At 36.8% G+C, this 13,592-nt stretch overlaps 1 protein-coding gene across 1 annotated transcript in view; it reads right to left on the bottom strand.

Annotated features, from left to right (window-relative positions):
* Positions 1–13,592, bottom strand: part of ABI3BP (ABI family member 3 binding protein) — a 204,694-nt gene that overhangs the window by 96,218 nt on the left and 94,884 nt on the right. The window contains exons 22-33 of the mRNA XM_077774920.1: positions 13,233–13,271; positions 12,527–12,607; positions 12,048–12,095; positions 10,877–10,939; positions 10,686–10,760; positions 9,936–9,983; positions 8,084–8,143; positions 7,182–7,271; positions 4,615–4,695; positions 3,447–3,506; positions 2,516–2,599; positions 1,206–1,265 (exon numbers count right to left, since the gene is read on the bottom strand). Of these exons, the coding sequence (XP_077631046.1) occupies positions 1,206–1,265; positions 2,516–2,599; positions 3,447–3,506; positions 4,615–4,695; positions 7,182–7,271; positions 8,084–8,143; positions 9,936–9,983; positions 10,686–10,760; positions 10,877–10,939; positions 12,048–12,095; positions 12,527–12,607; positions 13,233–13,271 (789 nt within the window). The remainder of the gene's footprint in view (positions 1–1,205; positions 1,266–2,515; positions 2,600–3,446; positions 3,507–4,614; positions 4,696–7,181; positions 7,272–8,083; positions 8,144–9,935; positions 9,984–10,685; positions 10,761–10,876; positions 10,940–12,047; positions 12,096–12,526; positions 12,608–13,232; positions 13,272–13,592) is intronic.

Below are 13,592 nucleotides of genomic sequence, written 5' to 3'. Positions count from 1 at the left end.
GCAAAAACACCCTGCTTATTTTCCTTCTATAGGCTTTTATGCAAGAAAAGTTTTTGTGTTCAACTGGCCTAAGTAAGACATGTTTTCTTCTACCCTGAGCTAGAGGAAAAATTATGTATTTTCCAAACAGGTACTTCTCACCAACAGTGAAGGGGAAAGGAGTCTTCCTGATTCCCTCATTAGAGGGTTATGTGGGTTTACACTTTCCCCAGGTAATAGCCCCTCAGGCTACTGAAACCAAGGATTGAGCTCTCATCTGGTGTAGTCCCAGGTTCACCTGGACCTGGAGTGGCTTTAAGTTTGGTTTGTGAATGACATTCCCACTGGGATGTTTTTGGAGATGGAAAAAGATAACCTTTAGTTAAAGTTTATGGTTATGCAAATCATGAGGTTTAAAAAAATTGTTTTCTATAGCTTGAAAGATTTGTCTTGAATTTCATAAAGTACATGTTTCTAGTGTGAAAAATTTGCCCCTACTATGTTCCTGTATCTCTCTTTGTCATTGAAGCTATTTTGAGGTCAAAGTGACATAAAAATGAAGTTACTAATGCAGAGAGGCAATACTGGTATTTTTATTATATATTTTAAAAATATTTTAGCTTTTAAAATAACCTCTACACCCAACCTTGGCTCAAACCTGTGACCCCAAGATCAAGAGTTGCACAGCCCACCAACTGAGCCAGTCAAGGACCCCTTTATCACATTCTCCTAGAGTCCCCTGACTACATTTAAAAGATGAAGAATCATTTATTTCTAAACTATGGTGGAGAGTAAGGAGTAGTCAGATTCATACTAAGGATGGGGCTTACTATTTAAACTTATTATCCTTGATTGCATTATCTGATAGATAATTGACTAAAAATAAATTTCTTAAAAGTTAACAACAAAACAGGCAGATAAAAAGTACTACAAAGGATGTATAAAGCAATTTCCCTGTCATAGCTTGGTTAGCATCGATCGGGATCAGGAACTCACATGAACATATGATATTTTGCCTTAACAGAGAACTCAGATTAAGACAAAAATGGAAGGTGGCATGAAAAATTTTTAAGTAAGTTATAGGGCAAAAAGATATCCCAAACTAGATTCAGGCATGTTTTATGTATGATCAACTAATAAGATAAAGAATGTAGTTGAATGACAAGTGGAATGAGTTTGACAATGAGCAGAAAATGCTCTTGCTAAAGGTCAGAAAGTTGCATTACCAAATGTGGTCCCTGGAGCCTCTTTCATGGGAGTGACTTGTTCAAAGATTATAGCAGGAACTGACCAAAAATAATAAAAAAAAAACCAAAAAGGAAATGTTAAACATTTATACAATCTCAGAACTGCAAAATTAATTGTATCTAAGTACTAATATGTCCAGAGTACAAAGCAAAAACTATTAACTTTCTGAGCTGAGAGACATGGCATCTCTGCACTTGGGTGCCAATTGATCACTTATTAGGGGCTGTCTTTGTAGCAGATAATTATCCCTGTGAAGTGCCCCTGAAATGTCTCACTCTTTGATAATCCTAGTTTAAGTAATGTACCAAATTAGACTACATCAATCTTGCTGAAAACTCATCTTCGGAAAAAGAGACAATGAGCTTTGTCTAACAGAGTACTAAAGAGAGCAGGAGAAGGGACAGACATTCAGTCTGAGGAATAGCAGGGTAGCTCTCTGTCCAATGCTCAGGGAAAGCCTGACCATATATAGACACTGATGATTATCAAATGAAATTCAAAATCCTTAGTCCAACATTCAAAATACCTTTCAACTATTCCTTTGGGCCCCATTTGGCTACAGCAGCCTCAGAAAAATGTTCTTTCTGATCAAAACTTAGAAGCCTTAGAGATTCAACTTGTGAGAAAATCCTCTGCCTTCCCTCACTGGACCTCCACACACGTCCTTCCTTTATGTACTTCTCCATCCCTTTTGTGCCCAGTCATCTAAATCTACAGTGATTTCAATGCTCAATCCTTCCTAACTATTCTAGCCTACTCTGATTATTGATTCTTTAGATCAATGGTTGATGAAAGATAGCCCATATGCCAAATCTCTCCCATGGCTTATTTTCATATAGCCCATGTAAAGCTAAGAATGATTTTTCCATTTTTTAAGTGGATGTAAAATTAAAAAGGAAAAAAAATAAAAATATTCAAGAGAAACTACATCGCTCACAAACTCCAAAATATTTACTCTCAAGCCTTTTATAGAAAATGTCAATTCCTGCCCTAGATCCTTACAATGACTTGGACTTGACTTTCTAGTTACCAAGAAATAATTTCCCATCTACCCAAACATACATTTGTTCTGTAACTGTTTCATTCTACGACACTCAGTTAATATTTCAAGAATAAGAAGTGAATGAGAAATCAAATAACATTTAGAGAAAAGATTCTCATTCACAAGCCTAAGAAATTTGCTACTGCCCAAATCCCTCCAACCATGTTCTCATTGCCTACCCTGACTTTCCCCTTCATTCTCTCTGGATCCCACTAGGATATGCTTAACCAAGATGTATACATTTACCCAGTTCAGTGTCAAGTGCTTCAGGGCTCCCTGTGGTTTCAGGTTTGGGATGTGGAGGATGAGTGTGGTGAGGTACTTTGGGAGCTAAAGAAAGAAAACCTCAGATTAATAGAGTGTTCTTAGTTCCAGAAGCTGTGGATAGGATTAGATTTCTTCTAATTTCTTGAGTTTTAGAAAATTTTTCCTTTGAGCTTAAAATATTTGCCCCCATTTCGATAATTGCCTCTTTATATCATTTACATTACTCTGAGAAACACGAGTCACACAGAAATATGAGCTTATATATCAAGAATATTCTCACAAGGATCTCTAAATGAAAAAAAGTTCCAAAACTTTACTGAGTTATGGTGTTGGTGGGAAAGGTGTAGGGGGAATTTCAACTAATGATGGTACTTATGATTTAAACTGATTAGCATTGAGGTCATTTCTATTTCACCCCTTACTGAAAGAAGACCACACCATTACCTAAAATGATAAAACAAAAACACAAAATGATGCACATAATAAAAATTTAGAAATTTAGATCAGACAAGAATTATGCCACATTGTAACAACTGCAACAATACTCAGGTTAGATCAAGGATAGACACTCTCACCCCAACCCTCCTATGTTTGAAATTCACAAACAAAAAATGTGATTTACAGGTTACATGGAGTAAGATGCCATACATTCACATGCATGATATTGCAGACACATATACTAGACTAAGTTCATACTTGGCTCTTTTAAAAACAGATGAGTTGCTTTAACACTCCTCAGTGTATTAAGAAGTAAGGGAATGACAAAGAAGTAACTGACTTATAACTGAATAGACAATAGAGGATGACATGGAAGTCTCGTGAAGCAGAAGCAGCTGTGGTTATGAGGGTGATGAAGTGGGTTTCAAATGAGCAGGACAAGTAGGTGCTGATGGACATAATGTGTCCTTACCTAGAGTTGTTTCTGGAGCCTCGGTTCTAAGAAAAACTGGTTCGAAGACTGTGGTAGGAACTGATCAAAATCAATAAAAGAAACCAGAGTTGTTGTTTTTTTTGAATGCATGAAATGTCAGAAAATTCATCTTACCAGCAAAATGCTTCTAAGCCTTCTAAGGGAGAAAGGGCAGGGAAAGGTGGATTAAACACATCTTTAACACCAAGAAGCAGGAAGTATGGAGGGGTGAAGAGTAGAGGGTCATCTTAGGGTCTGTTTACCACACATACAAGAGATAGCCAAAAGGAAACTGGTATAACACTAGCCAAGAGACTAAATCTTCAGTGAAAAGAGTGGCTTTGATATAGTAGGTGAGAAAGAACCTCTGTCTTATTATAATAGACTAGGTATCCTCAGTTTTAAGAGCAGGAAAAGTTATGATCCTGTGCAGAAGGATCACTGAAGCCCCTTAGGTCAAATCTAAAGTCTTAAGTAGACACCTCAGCCTCTTTAAATTAATCCTCCGGGCCCACTCCACAGGAGAGCACTGGGAAGTCATTCTCTGTCCGGGAAGCCAACTTCAGATATCCTCTGCTTGTCAGCCTTTGTTGCCTTACCTTCCCACTCATCCAAACTCTGTACTGTTTTCTTTTTAATATCCTTAGCCTTTTCCTGCTCTAGATGTTAGCCACACTCCTATCACATGGCATTTCTACCATCTGGGAAGTTATACGTATAGACACACACTTATGTAATCATGGCTGCCTCATGTTTTCTCCATGTTTAGGCAGGAATGGCTTTTGCTTACAACTATAATACATACTAGGAAACAAAACATACTTCCTACTTCTTATGTATCTCATAGCTGCTAATATGGTTATGGCTGTTATGAGGGGATTAATACAAGTAGTAGACTTGAACGGATTGTGTTGGCTCAATACTATACTGAGCAACCTTTATCTCTAAGACACGAATGGAATCAAACAGCATGAAAAGTAAATAAAACAATCATTCCTGGAGAACATTCCCACACAGGAAGTACTCAGGTATCTTGAGTTCTGGTCACTAACCAGCAGCTTTTACTCTTAAGAGATATGTAGGACATGTGCCAACTATGTGCATAGAATTTAGGTTCCCAACTGGGGTAGACTGCTAGGATTCCTTAAACCAGAAATCACGTATTTACCCAGTTTGGTCTGAGGTACTTCTGGATGGGGTGTGGTTTTAGCTTTGGGACGTGGACGACGAGGTTTCTTTGTTGTTGTAGCTGAAGGAAGAAAATTTAGAATTAATATAGTGTTGACAGCTTCCTAAACTCTGATGAAGAGGGTATAACATACTAAGCTTTCTAAAATTTGTCAGAGTTTCTTTGAGTGGAGAAAACTTTGTTACTTTGGTTTGATGTTTTCTCCTTTAGTATGTTAATAGGTTTCTTTTTACAATTGAGAGTTCTCCAAAGATTAAAAATTATGATACAATTACATTTAAGAAATGAAGATGAGGAACTATCGTTTCTTTGAAAGTGTACCTAATCCCAAACTGGTTACAAATTGCTCCTAAAATATGATGGGGTGAGAGAAGTTCAAACCACACTACAGTATACACTTCTAATCATAATTTAAAATGACTAGACTTGGGCAAATTTTCCACCTGGTCATTTACTAGAATAAGCATACAAAACTTGCTGAAACACGTACAAAGTGAAAACAAAGTTAGACAGAACTTGCAATACAGAAAGCAGGATGCCTGAAAAAAATTCATGGTCTAATCGATAACTTATTGGGGGTCTAAATAAGGGATATACAGATAATCATATTTGGACCTTAGTTCTAACAAACAGCATTGTTTAAACAGAGACCCTGATTGACATGATACAGTTTGAAGCTGGGATATGGGACAGACAGCAGTGCTGAATTAAGTCCATACACATTTCTGTTAGAAAGAAAGTCTTTCAGGGGCACCTGGGTGGCTCAATGGGTTAAGTGGCCAACTCTTTGTTTCAGCTCAGGTCATGATCTCACGGTTCTTGTGTTTGAGCCCTGCATCTGGCAAGCTGACAGTACGCAGCCTGCTTGGGATACTCTTTCTCTGCACCCACCCCACTTGCACTCTCTCTCTTTCTCTCTGTCTCTCTCTCAAAATAAATTAAAAAATAAGATCTTTAATAAAAAAATTTTAAAGCCTTTTATATTGTAAGATAAATACTATAGTAGGATGATGACAAATTATGACATCATTGTCTATATAACACCACAGATGAGTTTGACAATAAGAGAAAGAACTTGCTAAATGACATAAAGGATCATTACCTAACAACGTCCCAGAAGTAAGGAGTTCAGACTCTCTAGCAAGCAATGATCAAAAGTAATTTAAAAAGAAATGTTAAACACTTGAGAAAAGTCATTGACCTTTCTCGAAAATAAACTTCACCAGTGTATCATTGGTTCTACAGCCAAAAAGCAAAAATTTTAAAGTTCTGAGGTGAAGGTACAAAGATTTTTGTTCTTATACAATGGTTATATATTATAAAATGGTTCAGTATCTCCACATAGCTCCAAGTTTTGCTTGTTTTTATATTATCTGATAACACAACAACAATAAAAACCCTGCTTAGAAAAATCTTTCAGCTTCTGTCTAGGAATACTATGATTAAAAATTATGAGAGGGGNCTGTCTCTCTGTCTCTCTCTCTCCTAGAAATAAATAAAACATTTAAGAAAATTAAAAAGAAAAAACATTATGAGAAAAGAGTGTAAAAGTATAACTTATTGGAAAAAAAGCCCTGGGTCACTATAGATGCACTAGTTGACATATATAAGCAGATACTATAATGAATAGCCAAAATAGAGGATGCTTTTTGTTTAGAGTCTACTTTGGAAGAAGACCAAGACCTCTGTCCAAACAAAGACATATGAAAGAACAAGAGACAGAGGGTCATTCAGTCTGCAAGACTTGTATTTTTCTGTGCTACCAGGACAAAAAAGGCCTGACCCCAGGAAGATCGGAGATTATGCAGTAGCTAACTGGCTTAAATCCCATCACTGACATCAGGCATTTAAGAGCCTCTTCATGGACCCATCTAAAAGCAGCATCACTGACCAAAATTTCGGAGCATCAGCTAAGTGAACGTCCTCTTTCTCTTTTCTCCCATTCAGGTTGCCCTCCTAACCCCTATCCTTCTGCTGTCACCCACACACACAGCACCTCTGTGCTATTCCACCCTCTCCCAGCAGCAGTTCTACAAACTGTGTAAGTTTTGAGATCCATACTACACTTACCAACTCATGTATCATTTAGTTCCCTAAGAATTAACTATATGCCTAACAGTTGGTAAAACCGAATAAATATACCGCTTCTGCCCACATGCCTTTTTATCTATTAATGAACAGTTTCTACATAAGAAACTTCCTCAACCAAGTGAAGGCATCTGTAATTTCTAAACTATTTTTCAGATGCTAGTGGAGCACTTCATAAATTGTGTGACTAACTAAAGATGCTAGTTACTAATCTAGGTAAGTTTCTGATAAACCAGAATCAAAGAGAAAAAAACATAATTTTTCAGAGGAAGCAAATAAAATACAAATGTACCAAGAAGATACCAAGCCGCACGAGGAAGTCATAATTATTAACTAGAGCTCTTGTGACTTCTGCCTTCTCACTGAAGGGTCACCAGAGCTATTAGGTGGCAAGTTAAACTGCCACACACATATCACATCCAACGGGGTTCCATGGGTACCGGGAACCACATATTTACCTAGTTTAGTCTGAGATGCTGCTGGGCTCTCTGTGGTTTTATGTTTAGGACGTGGACGACGTGTTCTTGTCCGTTGTGATGTTTTTGGAGCTGAAGAAAGGAAACTGGTTAATGTTGTCTTATGACTCCAGAAACTCAAGAAAGGATTATTCACAGCTCTAGATTTTCTAAAACTTTGCTAAATTTCCTAAGTCTTAATAAATTTGTCTCTTTGGTTTTGGACTTTTGTCATCTATATGCAAGGAAATTTGGGGGGGGGGTTCCATTACAGTTCTTTTGAGAAGGGATATATAACATTATTCTAATAATCTGAAACGTGTATCATTATTGGTGTGAGATTTTCAACAAGGATCCTGACCCCAGGGAAACCAGAAACACAGTGTGTCCATATCAGAGGGGGATCCAGGCTCACCTGCTTTTGTGAGATCATACTTAGAAATTATTTGGCTTAGACATACACCTCATTAAACATTAGGATAAACAAATTTAACTTCTGAAAATCATTGGTAGACAATAAAAATGCTCTGCCTTTCTTGAAACAACTTTTGGTTGATGTCCACAGAATTAAAATGGATATTTATAGAGCATCCACTCCTAACTGAATTTGAAACTGGGCTTTACCACAGAACACAGAGCAGAATTACAGGTTCTGTAAAGAACTAATAAAGCTGGATAACATGGAGGACGGATGCTGTGTACTAGCTGCATACAGGCTTAACCAAGTAATTAACCACGTAACTTATATTAGAAATCTTCAATATTCAAAATGAAGACTACAGTTGCGTGATAAGAGAGGGTGATGAGAAAATCTTAGAAAAAGAAAACTCTTGACCAAGATAGTAATGGAATAGACCGGGCAACGAGAGGAAAATGTACTTGGTTAAAGACCAAAAAGTCATTACCCAATGTTGTCCTGGGAGCCTCAGTTCTCAGAGTTACAGGTTCAAGGTCTGTGGTGGGAACTGGCCAAAAGCAATACAATAAACAATGGAGATTTAAGAAATATAGAAAAAGAAAGAAATTTATCTTGAAAATGAATCTTCTTTACCCTGTAATGTTTCAAAAGCATTTCTGAATGCTGTAAAAATAGTATTTTGCTGTACTCTGGTATTCATTTAACTCACAAAATAGACATACCTTTTGTATTCTGCGTCCCTGTGAGATCAATAAAAAGCTTTTTCCTGTATTTAATTATTTGACTCCAACTATATTGGAAACTTGGCTTCAGTTGGCTACTATGCATTTTAAATTACTCTGAAAAACTGCAAAAGCTTCTGTTAGTATTTGGAAGGCTTTCACCACAACTGTTATTTGTTTTGAAGAATTGTGGTGGTGGTGAGAATTTTTTTTTTTTTTTTTTACAAATAGTTTATTGTCAAATTAGTTTCCACATAACACTCAGTGCTCATCCCCACAAGTGTCCTCCTCCATGCGAGAATTTTTGAAAATATTCTCAATTAGTCTGTTTATTGGACATGTGTGACAGTTATGCAAAACATAAACTTGTGCCTTTTCTTTGTAAGGAATAAGGTACTCCTTCTTACTATTTCTCCTTTTTTAGTCACGTATTTCATTTCATTTATTTATTTATTTCTAGGAGAGAGAGAGAGAGACAGCGTGAGCAGGGGAGGGTCAGAGAGAGAGGGAGTCACAGATTCCGAAATAGGCTCCAGGCTCTGAGCTGGCAGTCAGCACAGAGCCCGACGTGGGGCTCGAACCCACGAACCGCGAGATCATGACCTAAGCGAAAGTCGGACGCCCAACCGACTAAGCCACCCAGGCGCCCCTTTAGTCACGTATTTCAAATGAATAACGTGGAGATTATTCTCCTAATTATTAGGAGATAATTATTCAAACAAGCAATAGAAATGATTAAGAAAAAAGTCTGAAGATAATCATTCAACTTTTTGTCTCTATAAACAGAATTCCTATAGTTCTGTAATATTCTGAAAATGATTGAATTATGCATACGTATGAAATTAATTGTGATTTATAACTCCTCGGATTTAAATTACCATCTCTATTTGTCATTAAGTCCAGAGGACTAAATGTAACATTAAACACCTTATCATGAAAACTCTGTAAACACTTATATGGAGATTCCTTTTTGCTAAGACATCACGGCAGAGTTGCGTTAGCCACATCTGACAACCTCTTCTGAATGAATGGAAACCTATGCCTACAGAAGAGATGGAGCAGGTGAGGACAACATGATGAAGCAATATTCAAAACTGATTGCCATCAAACAAAAAAAGGAAACCTTATTTTGCTTGGAAATCATCACAAGATGAATTTGTCAACAGAAATGTTCAGGTGTATTTGAATAGTATGGAATCAAAGAGGAAAGGACTTTTGCGAGAAAGAGACAATTATGCATGGCCTCAATCCCCAACCACATTTTTAACTGCTCCTTTCCCATAAGCATAAATTATACACACATAAAGGCAGAACTCTCAAAGATTCCCTGGACCGCAGGATGGATGCTCTCTCAGCCCCAGTGACCCTTGATAGCATCAAGTGCGTCAAGCAATTTGAAGGTGATCAAAGGAAGAATGACATTCAGGGATTATAAACTGAGCAGCACAAGTAAGAATGCCTTATGACGTTGAAAGTTCCCATTAAAAACAATTAACCATTTGTGGAAATGGCTGCAAAAGATGATGAATGACCATTGTTTAAATAAGAGGATGTATACTGACAGAGATGAGGGGGAAGGCCCAGAGAAACACTGACCGAGAAGGAAGACATCATTACCTATGGTTGTGGAGGGAGCTTCAGTCTCAAATGGAACAGGCTCGAAGACTGCATCATGAAACATAAACAGATATGAGTAATAAAAGTAAAGAAGTCTAAAGTTTTAGGTGCTCCCTGATGCTTAACTCATAGGATACATAAACTGGTTTATTCTAAATTGATATAAATTGCTTTCTTCATAAATTTATTTATTATCAGATTCTCTCTTACTAAATGAGAATTTTATACTAATTGGAAACTTAGGAGAAAATATCAGTTGCAGAACTGTTGAATTTTTAGAACTGTTATATAAATATCTTCTTATTTGGTAGGAAATCACTTAGTTAATAGTTACTGTTTAAAACCCCATTAAATTATTTTAGGGGAAGCCAGTCCCTGATTATGTGCCTTTAAAACAAGAACACAGTGTCATCCTTCCTGGTCCTATCTGGTGGTGAATGTTAAAATCACTTTCAACTATGTTCCAGATACAGAAAAATCAGGCTTCTATTCATTACATACCCAAATTCATTAAACAAAGCCTAAAAATGTTAAGAAAATGGAATCTGTCAGACTATCAAATATAAAATTAAGTAACTTCCTACACCTTGATTGTTCATTTAACAACTGGTGTGGTTACTTTGAAAAGATAACTAACAAAATCATAACATTGGGTTTCTATGCTCTATATGGTATGACAAATTGTAAATCATTTCAACAACATTCCCCAAAATAAGCTTCTTAAACTAAAGCACTGGAAATTATGTTTACCGGGTTTAGTTGGTGGCATATCTGGTTGTGCTGTGGTTTGGGGTTTAGGAAGTAATTGCTTTGGTGGTTTTGAATCTAAAGAAAAAAAGGTGCTATAATTAGTGTCATAGCAGAGCTGTGAATGTCAAGATTAATGTTACTTACACACCATTTTCCTAGTTATAGATCAAGGCAGTGAAAGTAGTGATTACCAGGCTGGATTTGAGGTGCATCTGGTCTATGTGTGGTTTTAGGTCTTTTGGATGGTTTCGATGCTAAAGAAAAAGGTATTAAAATTAGCATAATGATCATGGCTATAACTAACATAATTAAAGACACATACACTTGAGCAAAGATACTATATAAATTCACTGAATATACAACAAAATTAATTCCTGGGATATGTGAAGGATGGGAAATATGTCCATTTGTACTGATTTTTCCAAAGGAAAAATCTTTCAGAAATGTTCAAAATGCACCTTTGAGCAAAGTAATGAGAACTGTAATAAGACTTTTTTCTACATAATTTCAGAGATCACAAATACGATAGTTGTATTTCTTAATTATAAGGGTTTTTTTTTTCAACATAAAAATAGTATTGTAGAAGTTTGGAATTTGTTTAGTAGACCTGGAAAATAATCCACACACACTTTAAATTATACAGAAGTTTACATAGCTACAGACTTCTGGAATTTTCCAAAGTAAAGCACTTACTAGGGATGCTGAGAAACTATATTGAAATAACAACAAACAGCATTAGTACCAAAAACAATAAAGCAAGCTTGGGACTTCTAATGTTCTCAAGTTACAAAGACCACACTATTTTTATATTGGACCCTAGACCAAGAATAGTGTTTACGCTTCTAGTTGTCAAAATATACTCACAAAAATTCTTCAAAGAAACAGAAAGCTGAAGAAGCCATTATTTCATGCAGCTTTGTAAGGGGGTGAAAGTCTTACAAGTGGAATGAGTAAAGCGATGAAATGACAACTGTGGCACCAGAATGAAATCTTGCCATTTGCCAAGCCCAGAATGAGAATGGAAGTCCCTGAGAAGGTGTACAAGGTTTTCTCAGCAGAAGGATGTGGAGAGACAAAGAGTTTGTGGAGAACCAGGAAGTTGTGTCCAAGACCACAGACCTTCCTTAAGGAAGTGCACAGGTAGGATTCTTCTAGAAGATGTCTCCTAGCTTCAGACTCTTCAGACCCAGAGAGGAAACATGAGGAAAAGCTTGGAATGAAATGGTGATGGTGTGGTGAGGAAACATGAGGAAAAGCATGGAATGAAACGGTGATGGTGTGGTGGCCCTGCAGTCATGCCTGGGTAGAGAGTAGGAAGAGCCAAAGTGACATTCCGTGAAAGCAACTAGAGGAGAGAATTACCGACTGTGGGCACCAAGAGCTCCGGTTGTACCGTAGCAGGTTCCAGAGCTATGGGAGCAAACAGCAAGAACACTAATTATATCAAGAAGCAGTGTCTTGAGGAAGGAAACATTATTCCCCACTCTCAAACTCCTCATCCCTCAAAAAGGGAATGTGATTTTACCTTCTACTCTTCCCATTTACCCCTCTTTCTCTTCCTTTCCCCACTTCATCTGCCATAAATATGCATCCTATGTGAGACTTTTAGGGTGCTCTACTTTAATGACCCATTTAGTGGGCCAGCTGACTGTGTGTGTACGTAATAGTTACAAATAAAAAATAAAAATATATGGCAAGTATAGAATCTACAGATACCTAAATATGAAAATCAACTATACCGGTTCTTAAAGTCCAGCTATTTAGGTAGTAGATAGCTACTGTATCAGAAGCTACCATAATCCATTTTCTATGTTAACTGGAACCCTGAACATCACATTTACCAGGTTTGGACTTGGGCACATCTGGACTAGGTGTGGTTTTAGGACGGGGGCGGCGACCTGGTCGTTTGGTCTTTCGTGAAGCTAAAGAAAGAAAATTAGCTAGTTAATATAGGAGCTGTAGCTCTAAAAACTGACAATCAATACTACATGTATCTTAGAAGCACATTTAAGTCCTTTGTTTTATTATGAGTAGATATTCTTCTCTTTTGCAGCTTTCTATCATCATTTACCCAGTTAAATAAGGTCTTGAATAATATTTTTAATTAAAGATTTCCCTATTCCACTTTGAGATGGAAAACTCAAAAGTCTGTACAGCTTAGAGAAGACAGTCTCATAAAAATTTTGAAGGTGTACGTTTAACAAGAACATAAGAAAGGCACCTTTAAGGACCCACTAGGGATACGAATTAAAACTTATTTGGCCTAAGATTCAAAAGGAGAAGTTTTTCATTTAGCATTAAAAGTTCACAAGTTAACAGCATGTATAAAAAGCCTTTCAATTCAAAAACTGTTTCAGGCAAGCCAACTTCTTAAAAATGAGATATAGTTTATAAAATTATAGAACTTAAATTTTTTCTCTGCAAGTAAGAACAAAGAACACACACACATGTATCCATGGATTAATCCATTAATGTAAGCCTGCTAACAAAAATACCAGCAGTCAGGAAAAGAGGAGACAAAGGTCATTCGCACAATAACTGTATTACCTAATGTTGTTGAAGGTTTGGTTTCCAGAGTTACAGGTCCTAAGAGTACATGAAAATCATCAGGAAGGAATCAAAATCAAAGGAAAAATGATAAAAATCTAATTAGATATGAAAATTTCTATTTTTTTAATTTTTAATTTTTTTATGTTTTATTTATTTCTGAGAGAGAGAGAGAGACAGCGTGAGCAGGGGAGGGTCAAAGAGAGAAAGGGAGACACAGAATCTGAAGCAGGCTCCAGGCTCTGAGATCATGACCTGAGCCAAAGTCAGACACTTAACCAACGGAGTCACCCATGAGCCCCTGAAAAATTCTAATTTCTAATTACAAAGTTGAGCAGTTATATATAAACAGTGAAACGT

The sequence above is a fragment of the Crocuta crocuta genome, unplaced genomic scaffold (assembly GCF_008692635.1).
Source record: "Crocuta crocuta isolate KB4526 unplaced genomic scaffold, BGI_CrCroc_1.0 scaffold6, whole genome shotgun sequence".
Lineage (NCBI taxonomy): Eukaryota > Metazoa > Chordata > Mammalia > Carnivora > Hyaenidae > Crocuta > Crocuta crocuta.
Note: the sequence above shows the minus strand (reverse complement) of the source record. Positions and strands in the feature narration are given on the sequence as shown.